Below are 12790 nucleotides of genomic sequence, written 5' to 3' on the forward strand. Positions count from 1 at the left end.
GGGAAGGGTTACAACCTCCTTTAGGGTCTATGGGGGTTATTTACTAAAGGAAAATCCACTTTCCACTGCAAGTGCACTTGAAAGTGCACTGAAAGTAAAGTTGCTATAGATCCGAGGGGGACATGCAAGGAAAATAAAAAAAATCAGCAGAGCTTTAACTCATTTCAGATCTACTCCTTAGATTTACAGTGACTGCACTTCTAAGTGCACTTTCAGTGCACTTGCAGTGCAAAGTGGATTTGCCTTTCATAAATAACCCTTTATGTCTTCTTGTCCCATTGACAACCACTGCTATCACTGGGGAAGGAAATTAGGTAAAAGCTCCCAAATGGGCTCACTTACAGGAAGATAAAACTAGCAGAAGTGTTTGCTAGATTTGTGCGACATTTTTCTTCACATACTGATTTCTTTAGTCGATTATTATATGTCTTTATACAGCATGGTTAGAGTTAAAAACAGGAACCAACAGAAAACAAGGCATTTGGTTATAATGGCCAATCAGTTGTTATATTTATAACAATTTAAAATCTGGCTGTTATTAACAAATCCTTCATAACATTTGCTCCTGTTCAAAATCAGTTACAATATTTTTTATGTGTATTCAGTTTTGACTTTATTTATATCACATTATTGCAGACCTACGTATGGAACAGTGTTTCCTAAAATGGGATGAAGACGAATGTGTTCTGCCAGTTCCTGGAAGATTCCGGTTGGATGCCTGCTGCTGTACTGTAGGAGCTGCTTGGGGTGCAGAGTGTGGGGAGTGCCCTAAGTCTGGTACCCCTGAATATGAAATCTTATGTCCTAGGGGACCAGGATTTACCAACAGAGGAGATGTTCTATCAGGGAGACCCTTCTACAAAGGTAAACCACCAAGCCACTGATATATATTTATTTTAACTAACAGATTTGTAGAATTTCTATCTCTTCCACCTTCTGGATATGGAGAAACAGATAAATAAAAAATGACTATTGCAACTGCCTTCTCATAGGCCTACCTCTCCATAGGCTATCCCCTTTTCCGTCTATCATTAATGCTGCTGACAGACTCATCTACATTACCAAATGCTCCTCTCAGGACCTCCTGATCTCAGGCTCCCTTGTCTCCTCCTCCCATGCTTGTCTCCAGGATTTCTTCAGAGCCTCTCACATCCTACCTCAATCTGTCCGGCTATCTTCTACTCTAGCTGCCTTCAGGCAATCCCTGAAAGCGTATCTCTTCAGGGAAGCCTATCACGCCTCTGACTAATCTTTTACCACTTCCATTAGCTTATTTCCCACAGTTAACCTTTTGTACCACCTGCCCCACCCTATTAGAGGGTAAGCTCTTTTGAGCAGGGCCCCCTCTTAACCCTCTTTATTGTATTATAACTGTATTATCTCCCTTTTATATTGTAAAGCACTACGTTGGCGCTACTGTTGGCATTATATAAAGCCTGTATAATAATAATAATAAAAATAACAATAAATATAGTACAAGGTAACATTTCTACATCAAATAATTATTTCCAGAAAATTTTAAATCATGTGGCAAATCCAAGCTTAGCACAAAAATGTCTTAATAATATTCTGGAGAATACTTTTGAGACGTAAGATTATCAAAGCAGTTTTTAAAAAGGGTTAAATATATATTTTGACTACCTTGCCTACCTTAACACACATCACATTAATGTAATCTGGAGTGATAGATCACTTCTGAGTCTACTAATCTACCAAGAAATTAGGAGATGAACTTCTAAAGCTTTTGTTTCTGTGTACAGTATTTGTTTATTGCCTAACAAATAGAAGAAAGCTCGTTGTCTCCAACAATAAATTCATAAAGTGAACACGTGTATGTGAAGAAATCCTATTTCATAATAAAAAAACTCATCAAGACTGTGCTAATGGAACAAAATAAATAAATTAGATAATTCCTTAATAACGCATCCAAAAATCGAAAAATATTTTGATATATTAAAATACATTTTATTAGTCTCTCTCATAGAGCAACACTTAAAATACTAACTTGGTTGTGGTGTCATCCAGGAAGCCTTAGTGGGATGACGTCACAAAACTAGCTGCGCCTAGCGCGTATCTCCATACAAGGCGTTCATTTGCAGACTCTGGTATTCAGGCTTGTTAAGGTGCAGCAGCTCCAATTTTCACATAACCAAGCACAAGGTTTTCTTTATAGATTGTGGTATTTATTTAATACGTTTATTTATGTAGCGCAGATAATTTACTCAGCGCTTTACATATATATTGTATATTCAAATCAGTCCCTTCTCTCAAAGAGCTTACAATCTAAGGTCTCTAACTCACATGCTTGGGTTCACTTTTGTATTAAATATCATTGCATGTGCAACTTGATGATGTTTTCAAATTGTGTCTCCTATCGTTAGTGTAAGTCTCCTTTCACAGGAAGCAGAGTCTGCTCCACTCAGCAGGGGATCTGTGAGCAGATTCCCTGCTGAATGGAAGCTGAATGACATGGATATCCCAATGGATGTCCATTTACACTCGTCTGTCCACAGGGCTCCATCCGGCTTCCAATCAGGTCCGACTGAAAATGTTAGCATGTGGTCATTTACAATGGCATGCCAAAATACAGCAATGAATGAAAAATAGGGCTTAAACTTTGTTATTTTAATGCAGTGCAACCAATGCATGGCATGTTATGTTGGCACCAACTGTACTTGTGCATTTGAATGAGATTACATGTTGTGGAAATATGAAAGAAAACATGCTTTGTGCTGAATTTTTCCACAATGCATGGGTCTCAAAGAAACCTAATATTTTTGAGCCACTAACCCAAAACAAAACTGCAGATCAGGAAATTTGGAGAAAAAACAGAAATACTTATCTGTGTACATGATATTTATCACATCACTTGTTCCTAACATAGAATAACATATTTTGTTTTCCTCATAGATATAAATGAATGTAAAGCATTCCCTGGGATATGTACAAATGGAAAATGCAGAAATACAATTGGAAGTTTTAAGTGCAAATGCAACAATGGATTTGCATTGGACGCAGAAGAAAGAAATTGCACAGGTAGGAACGAATGCACATACATTTATGTGCAATTTATTTTGTTTTTCAATGTGTTCATGGAAAAATTTGCTGTAGTGAGAGACATATGAATGAATTGATTTTTTTTAGCTTAATCTACATACAACTCAACTCTGGCTAAATCCACGCATACGTGAATTCTCTATCAGAGTTCCTGTTGATGGGTGTTTATGTCAAAGGTGTCATTTGCTATACAAGCACAAATGCATGTGTTCAAATGGTGAATGCAGTGTTTGACAAGAAAAGGGTGTGATTGACCTGCTTTGCATGCAGTCCAAATGTATCTCAATAGAACATCCAAAGAAGAGCAGCACGCTGCAAAGCAGGTCAAATGCAGCCTCTGCGCTACCCCATGCTTCTCTATAGGATTTTGCTGACCTGAGTTTGATGTGTATTTCAAACACATGAAAACAACAACCATTGACATGAGCAATTAAGCTTAAAAATAAATTAAACAAACAAAAAAAAAAACTGAGGGGCGACTAAAATGTTCCAGACAGTAAACCAATCTACTATAGGCCAACTAGTATATCTTCAGCCATTTTTTATGATAACATGACAGTGGCCAAGTGACTTTTTTGCATTTTAGGTGAACATACTCTTTAATTGCTCAAGTATCATTAACTCAGACTTTTGTTACTTTCCTCTTACATAAATATCACTCATTCATGTAGAATCTGATAAATTATGCATACATTTTATTTTCAGACATTGATGAGTGCCGGATCTCCCCTGATTTGTGTGGGAGTGGTACGTGTGTCAATACACCTGGCAGCTTTGAATGTGAGTGCTTTGAAGGCTTTGAAAGTGGCTTCATGATGATGAAAAACTGTATGGGTAAGTTTTGCATGTTTATTCACCTATTTAAGTTTAGAGTTGCAGTTTTCAACTTAGGAATCAATAAAAATAATACAAATTAATTGTTTAAACTAAAATGTGTTTATGTTTAATATAAATTTTTGTAGAGTTCCCTTTCAATCTTCTAGCTCCAGGGAATAAGCTGCCCTGATGGCTGTGTAGTTAGATAGTGGTATTTTGTAGCTTGTTCATACCAAGACACATATGTCAAAAATGCAGCATCGATGTTTTGTTCAAAGGAGAAGAAAGAGAAAACACACAGAAAAGTAGGACTGATTTGGTCCCCCATAGGAGTACAAGAAGAATGGAGAGGCATACAATTGCACAGGATGCATGAGCACCCATATAGTGGTGGGTTCAGTAAAAATCAAAAGTGACAATGGGGTTGCAAGCTACTGTTCTGTAACCCAAATGCAGATGGATGGTACAAAACCTCTTATTTCACATAGTTCTTCTGAAGCATCTGTGCGCACTTGCCTCAAGCTCCCTGAGTGCAAGGTCTGTGCTTATACACCATTCAGATGTTGAACTTTGTGTCTGGATTCATTTTGTTCTAATTTGTCAACTTCAGGCCTTACTCTGCTTGTTTAACATTAACCAAACTAAATTTTATTATCTTTATTTTTTTTTATTTTGCGAGCAGGCATCATGTGCTGTTATGTTCCCATTGAATCACAGAATATTTCTGTTACTATATATACTGTATATGTAATGTCATTATTTTGATCAGTCTCTTGTGATCCATCATTGGTTACATGGCATTGATTGATAACAGTGTAACCGTAAATATACTTTGTACTGAGCACAACTTTCAATATATGCACTTCCCCTTTCCCATATTTATTTCAAATCTTTTTTATTTGGTTTAAAAGAATGCAGGGTAACATAGATGAAGTTTAGTATTGGTATTATAAAGTACAACTTATGCATATGCAGGTGTTAGTGTGCACATAACAAAGAGATGCAGTACTGTTTCATCTATATATACATAACATAAACTTAAGAGTTGTATCATTTTATGGATGTTATTTTGAGAAACTACCGCATCTGCTTTTTACTTAAAAATAAAGTGTATGTTGAAAAATAGAGGAGTAATGAAAAACTTGTAAGAAGGGAAGGGGAACAGGGGGGCACCCAATTACCTCATATTAGGATTTTTGATTTGTGTGTTCTCCAGCATTAAGACTGTATGGGGTTTAATTCATGTCTCATTGTAGAGTTATTTCCAGGGAGACCATTGCTTGTAGAATTTAGTAAGGCAGCCGAGTTTGTACGCCATTATTTGTTCCAGGAAGTACATCTCGGAAGTAAGATTAATTACTTGACCCACATTGGAGGCTGTGGTAGATTTCCATCTCCTCATGAGTATCAATCGTGTGGCGATTCTACATATTTTTGGTAAAAAAAAATTGTAATAAGTGTTTATTGATTGGTTTGTGCAAAAGTTATAGCGTCTACAAAATAGGGGATAGTTTTATGGCATTTTTATACATTTATTTTTTACTAGTAATGGCGTGATCAGCGATTTTTTAGCATGACTGCAACATTATGGAGGACACATCAGACAATTTTGACACATTTTTGGGACCATTGGCATTAATACAGCAATTACAATGTGGAGATCGAGTCCACAGGTCCTGCATGCACGGTCAAGGAACTCGTGGCAGGCGTGCGTACCACCGGCACGTTACTTTGCCCAGCCGTACCATTCTGCCAAAGTATATATATCCTGACAGCGGTCGGCAAGTGGTTAAACACTGAGTTCCAGTAGCTGCCTAATTTAGGGCAAAACCACAACATATGAGAAAGAGTAACTATTAGGCCACAGCTACGCCAGCATTGGTTCGATTGTTCAGACTTAAATTTGGCTACCGTGTATGGCGTGTGGTACCATCTAAGGTAGAGTTTCTGTGCCATTTCCCAGTATGTAGCAAATTTTGAAGTAGACAGATTGTTTGTGTTTGTGTTCTGGGATATGAACATTCAGTTCCATTGCCCATTTGATCAGGGGATTGGATAATTTTAAGTTTGTCATGCATGCAGTTGTAAAAAAGGGTTTGGTCTGGGTTTGGAGATGTCCAGAAAATCCAGGCTTCCTGGGAGATCTTTATTTTCGGGGTTAAATTTGGTGTTACAGTGGATTTTAGTTGGGCATATGTAAGGAACTCTCCTTTTGGGAAGGTATAACTAGAAGCTAATTCCTCGTATGACATGAGTTTACCTTCCCTAAGGATGGATGAGATTTCTTTGATCCCTCTCGCTTCCTACCTGGTGGTTGCTATACTGGAATTAATGAATATAAGCACTCCTATGTTAAGTGGGACCTTCGCCTGTTTAGTTGTTTCATTGCCATGTTGTAAAAAGCGCTTCCATGCTAGTATGGAGGCTGATAACTTGGGGTGGTCCATGCCAATGTTAACATTAGGAGATACAGCATTTGCTAGTAAGAGTGACTGCAGGCTACCTATTGTTACCACGGATTGTTCTATGGAACACCATGGTTTGAGATTTGGATGGATAAACCAGAACCTCAATTGGTCTAACAATGCAGCAGTATAGCAGTCATGCAGATCTGGTACTCCCATGCCCCCTGCTGTTCTATGCTTCCATAGGGTCTCATGACTGCATCTGGATTTAATTTACCTCTTTTTCAAAGAAAGGCAAAAAATGTTTTCTGGATATTTTTTTAAAAAGTGGGTGGGATTTGAATTGTTCTAAAGAGATATAACATTTTGGGGAGAGTAGACATTTTAAACACTCCCAGCCTTCCCACCCAGGTCAGGTAGAGTTTGCTCATTTTAGCAGTATCTTTTTGAGTCTTTGCCACCAGAGGGGCAAAGTTCTCCTTGTATAGATTAGAAAGAGGGTAAGTCAATATTGATTCCCAGGTAAGACAATGAGTTGGAGGTCCAAGGGTATGAAAATTGGGATTGTAAAGATTTTTTCAGGGTTTTGCTGATATTAATATCTAATATGTTTGATTTTGTTTCATTTACTTTATATAGGGAAGCTAGTGTACAGCTGGTAATGATTTAGCCGGGTCATCTAATGTCAGAACAATGTCATCTGCAAAGAGTGTTATAGGATGGGGTTCTCCTCCTACTGATATTCCTTTAATGACACTATGGGACCTAATTTTCTCCACTAGAGGCTCCATTATTAAAGCAAAAATTAGAGGAGACAGGGGACAGCCCTGTCTCATTCCATTTGAAATTGTAAAGTTTTTTTAAAACAAACCTTCCCAATATATATATGCAGATGGGACTGTATATAAGGCAGTAATGACTATGAATTTGAATTTCACCCTGTATGCCAAACTTTTCTAGTACACTAGACAGATACCTCCAGTGAACCCTGTGGAAGGCCTTCCAATGTTAACAACAAAGAAGGCCTTCGAGACGACTCAGTCTGGTGCATGAGGTTTATGACCCCCCTGGTGGCGTCCGGAGCCTAGCGGCCTGGCACAAATCCCACCTGGTCTAGTTTTACAAGAGCAGGTAGTAAGGACTGGAGCCTATTGGAGATGAGTTTTGCATATATCTAAGTCAACATTAAGGAGAGAAATAGGCCTGAAGTCTTGTACATATGCAGCGTCCTTTCCCGATTTCTATATTGTAATAATATTTGCACCTAGCATTTCTGCCGGGAAGGAAGCCCTAGACACAGCGGTGCTGAACATCCTCTCCATATATTTAGAGGTGTGGTGAAATAATTGATAGTATTCAGAGGAAAATCTGTCAGGGCCGGATGCTTTGTCATGTGGGAGTAGGTGAATAACTTTTAGGATCTTATTTTGTGTAAAAGGTTGGTTAAGGATTGACCTATCCTCTGAAGATAAGGAGAACAGGTCAATTGAGTTTAGCAACTCTTCTATTAGTTCTGGAGTGGCTGAAGGCATCCGCTATATCTTGTGGATTTAGTAATTTCTCACCTATTTGGGGGTGATAAAGGTAAGGTAGTTTTTGTTTGGTTGTTTTATCCTTAAGTTGGTGGTTGAGAAATCTCTTAGCTTTATTGCCATGAAGGTAAAAGTTAGCTTTTGATGCCCTTAGCTGTTTGCAGTGTTGACTAGTTAGGATTGCTTTAAGGTCAAGTCTCGCCTGGGTGAGTTTTCCTAATGTGTGTGGCAAATGGTTTTGTTTGTGGGATTGCTCTAGATGTTTAACGAGGTTAGTGTATCATTCAGCCGCTGTGTCTTAAGCTTCCTAGCAATGGAACTCTGCTTCATCATGACACCACGTATAAAGGCCTTATGCAAATTCCACAATGTGAAGGGATCTTCTGTGGACGGAGCATTCAGTTCAAAAAATTCTTGTAGTGCTTTTTGTATCTGATGTTTGTGCTCAGGGCGGAACATCAGCACAGCATTGTTGCACCTACTGTTTGCGCTCATCCCCAGCTCCCCCCCACCAGTAAAATGGACACAGGCATGTGGTCTGAACATGTAATGTTACCAATCTCTGACTCATGTACATTCTGCAAAAGAAATGTATCTGTTAGAAAAAAGTCAATACAAGTATAGATTTTGTGGGCATGGGAAAAAAGGTAAAATGTTTTTCCATGACGTGTGGCACCGCCATACATCAAATAAGGTAAAGGAGTCCAGAAAGTTCGCCATGGGAAGGGTTATCACCCTTGTATAGTTTTTTGGGCCGTCCACCTTTTTTCATCTCACTTCCTGTTGTCTCCTTCCGTTTGCAAGTAGGAGACATTTGTAAATTGGATGTTTGAAAGTAGGGGCCTGCCCTATATGCTCTGCAGAAATGTGGGACTAAGGTGTTGGTGTTGCCACAACACAGTAAGCCCTCAAAGTGACTCTTGGTGGGTGCTGGAGCACCCTGCTGTGAACGATTGTATCAAGAATTGTAATTACATGCTATTGTTGAACAGTGGTAGAAAAATTGGGCCTTTTGTGGTTGTGGTGGTGCTGGTGCCACAACACTGTAAGTCCTCACAGTTACTCTCGGTGGGCGAAGGAACGGGCCCTGCTGTGAAATATTATATCAAGAATTGTAATTACATGCCCCTGTTAAACAGGGGCTGAAAAATTGAGCCTTAGGCACTGGTGTTGGTGCCACGACACTGCAACCTCTCCCAGATACTCTAGTTGGAGTGCAGGAATTAGCCCCACTGCAAAGCATTGCATCAAAAATTGTAATTACATGCCCCGTTAAACAGGGGCTGAAAAATTGGGCCTTAGGCACTGGTGCTGGTGCCACGACACTGCAACCTCTCCCAGATACTCTAGTTGGAGTGCAGGAATGAACCCTGCTGCAAAGCATTGCATCAAAAATTGTAATTACATGCCACTGTTAAACAGGAGCTAAAAAATTGGGCCTTAGCCACTGGTGGCATCACCCAGAACCAAAAATGTTCTTCCAAGCTATCAGCAGGATCATTGAGAAGGAAGAGGATAGTCAGTCAACATAACAGGACAGTCACTCAGCATCAGCATAGGCAGTCTTGAAGGGATGTGACATTTAAAAAAATGATTCGGTTACATCAGCTTCAGGTTCTTGGTAGCTGGTGGTGATCCAAGACTGATTCATCTTTATGAAGGTCAGTCGATCAACCGAGTCGGTGGACAGGCACACCCTGTGATCGGTTACAAAGCCTCCAGCAGCACCGAAGGTGCATTGCGAAAAAACGCTGGATGCAGGACAGGTCAGTAAGTCAATTGCATACTGTGCATGCTCTGGCCAGTGATCCATTCTCAAGACCCAGTAAGCCAAAGGATTTTCAGTGGGAAAGGTGTCCAAGTATGACCTTGCCCCTAGGTATTCCTGCACCATGTAAATCAGACGCTGGCGATGGTTGCTGGACCCGATCATACCTTGGGGCTGCAGACTAAAAAATTGTCTAAACGCATCGGTCAGACGGCCACCTTCTCCACCACTCCTTCTGTGACTGGCCGAAGCCTCAGCAACATGTTGTCCAGGACCAGGAGTTTGTAACCTCCCAGTCTCTGGGAACGTGTTGCACAGACCTTTCTGCAAGGCCTCCCAGAGATGTCTCATCCTCTGCTCCCTCTGCGACGGCAAGATAAGGTCCGCAACCTTACCCTTGTACCGTGGATCAAGGAGAGTGGCCAGCCAGTAATGGTCCCTCTCCTTGATCCGAAGAATACGAGGATCCTTCCGCAAGCTTTGCAGGATCAGGGAGGCCATGCAGCATAGGTTAGCTGAGGCATTCAGTGCGGAGTCCTCTGGGTCACTAAAGACAACATGTTCCGCAGCCACCTCCTCCCAGCCACGTACAAGTCCATAGGTTTCTTGGGACTGTAAATCATCCCTAAAAGACTGCTGCTGCTAAATGCCAGGCTCCACCTCAATGCTGACACAAGCCTCCTTCTCCTCCTCTTCCTGTGTGATGGGTGGCACAGCAGGAACACTGTCTGGATAAAGGGGGCCTTGAGAGGCAAGGAAGTCCTCCTCTTCCTGCCTCTGTTCTGCCTCAAGTGCCCTGTTCATTATTCCACGCAGCGTATGCTCCAACAGGTGGACGAGAGGTACAGTGTTCCCGATGCATGCACTGTTACTGCTCACCATCCTCGTGGCCTCCTCAAATGGTGACAGGACAGTGCATGCATACCTGATCATGCCCCACTGGCATGGTGAAAGAAAAACTAGCTCCCCTGACCCTGTCTTGGTCCTGTAGTCGCACAGGTATTCATTGAGTTCCACCTGGTGGGCATGTCCCATATAAGGCGGTTCTTGGGAAGGTTCAACTCCTTTTGGAGCTCAGCCAGCTGAGCACTGGCATTAAATGATTGACAGAAATGCACACAGACTTTCCTGGCCTGCCTCAGGACATCCTGCAAGCCTGGGTACCTGCCCAAGAACCGCTGCACCACCAGTTAAGGACGTGAGCCGCACATAGCACATGGGTCAGTTGTCCCTGTTGGAGGGCGGAGAGGAGGTTGGTGCCATTGTCGCAAACCACTATTCCTGGCTTAAGCTGGCATGGCGTCAACTACCTCTCGGCCTGCCCCTGCAGAGCTGACAAAATATCTGCCCCAGTGTGGCTCCTGTCCCCCAAACAAACCAGCACAAGCATGGCATGGCATCTTTTTGCCTGCGTACTTGCGTAGCCCCTTGAATGCCTACTGAGCACTGCTGCTTCCGAGGACAAAGCACTGGAAGAGGCCATGGAGGAAGAAGAAGAGGAGGGGGTGGAGGAGAGAGGTGTGTCACAACCAGTAGTAGCATTTTGGAGGCAGGGTGGCGGACAACCTCCAACACTACTGCACCTTGTCCTGCATCCTTCTCAGCTGCCAGAAGAGTGACCCATTGGGCAGTGAAAGATAGGCAACGTCCCTGTCCATGCCTGCTGGACCATGAGTAAGTGCTAATATGCACCTTACCACTGACTGCCCTGTCCAGCGAGGCATGGTCATTGCCTTCCACATGCTGGTAGAGAGCCGGAATCGCCTTCCATGAGAAAAAGTGGCGTTTGGGGACCTGCCACTGAGGAACCGCACATTTCACAAACTCATGGAAGGGGGCCGAGTCTACCAACTGAAAAGGCAGCAGTTGAAGTGCTAGCAATTTAGCCAAGCTAGCATTCAACCGCTGGGCATGTGGATGGCTGGGAGTGAACTTCTTTAGATGGTCCAGTATCTGGGGCAGGGAAATTTGCCTGGTACAATCGGACGTCGGTGTACTACTAGCATAGTGCCCTCAAGTACTTGGCTGTGACACACCTAATTCTACACCTTCATTCCTCTCAGTGCAGGTTTCAGAGAGGACTGAAGGTCTAGTGGGGTTGGAGATCCCAGCTGATGAGGAGCAAGGAGATGTCCACTTTGTTCTTTGGTGTGGGTCTTTAAGGTCTTTATTCTTCATACACACTAATTGTCATATAAAGGTGTACCTTAGCGCTGCACTTTTTGATGTATTGTACTTCAAACTTGGTTTGTTTGTGTGCTAGCAGCTTGGCTGTGTTAACTCACAGATAGTGTTTTTGTTTATTATTTGAATTTTTAGGTTTCTTTCACTCATAACTGCAAGGTAGCGTGGTGTTTCCCCTTTTTACAGTCACATTAGTCAGTTGAAAAAGTGGCGTTTGGGAACCTAACACTGAGGAACCGCACATTGCACAAACTTATGGAAGGGGGCCGAGTCTAACAACTGAAAAGGCAGCAGTTGACGTGCTAGCAATTTAGCCAAGCTAGCATTCAACCACTGGGCATGTGGATGGCTGGGAGTGAAATTTGCCTGCTAAAATCAGAAGTGGGTGTACTGCTAGTAGAGTGCTCGCAAGTACTTGGCTGTGGCACACCTAATTCTATACCTTCATTCCTCTCAGTGAAGCTTTAAGAGAGGACTGAAGGTCTAGTGGGGTTGGAGGTCCAAGGTGACGAGGAGCAAGGAGAGGTCCGCTTTGTTCTTTGGTGTGGGTCTTTAAGGTATGCTTGCCAACGAGCTGCATGGCAGGTCAACATATGTCTGGTCAAGCATGTGGTGCCCAAGCGGCTGATGTTTTGGCCATGCGAGATACGCTTGAGACATATGTTGCAGATAGCAGCGGTGCGATCTGATGTACTGGTCTCAAAAAAGGCCCACACCAAAGACATTTTTGAATAACGCGCAGAGGCAACGCCCTGCACAGGCGGAGCTCTGCGGTGTGATTCAGTCAGTGTGCTGCCCCTAAGCTGGCTCCCAGAGGGCAGCCTGCCTTTTTGGAGATGTGCCTCCTCCTCTCTCCTATCAGACACCCATGGGGAGTCAGTGACCTCATCATCCCCTCCCTCTTCATCACTGGAGCAAACCTGGCAGTATGCTGCAGCTGATGGAACATGACTGCCAGATTGCTTTCCTTCTTGAGCATCCCCTCTCTCTGTGCTCACGCTACTGCCTTCCTCTAGCTGGGTGTCATC

General features: G+C 42.3%; 1 protein-coding gene across 1 annotated transcript in view; it reads left to right on the top strand.

Annotated features, from left to right (window-relative positions):
- Positions 1–12790, top strand: part of FBN2 (fibrillin 2) — a 298207-nt gene that overhangs the window by 152180 nt on the left and 133237 nt on the right. The window contains exons 24-26 of the mRNA XM_077462139.1: positions 637–864; positions 2911–3036; positions 3763–3891. Of these exons, the coding sequence (XP_077318265.1) occupies positions 637–864; positions 2911–3036; positions 3763–3891 (483 nt within the window). The remainder of the gene's footprint in view (positions 1–636; positions 865–2910; positions 3037–3762; positions 3892–12790) is intronic.

Source organism: Lithobates pipiens, unplaced genomic scaffold (genome assembly GCF_037356315.1).
Source record: "Lithobates pipiens isolate NorthernLeopardFrog02 unplaced genomic scaffold, aLitPip1_a1.2 Scaffold_3, whole genome shotgun sequence".
Lineage (NCBI taxonomy): Eukaryota > Metazoa > Chordata > Amphibia > Anura > Ranidae > Lithobates > Lithobates pipiens.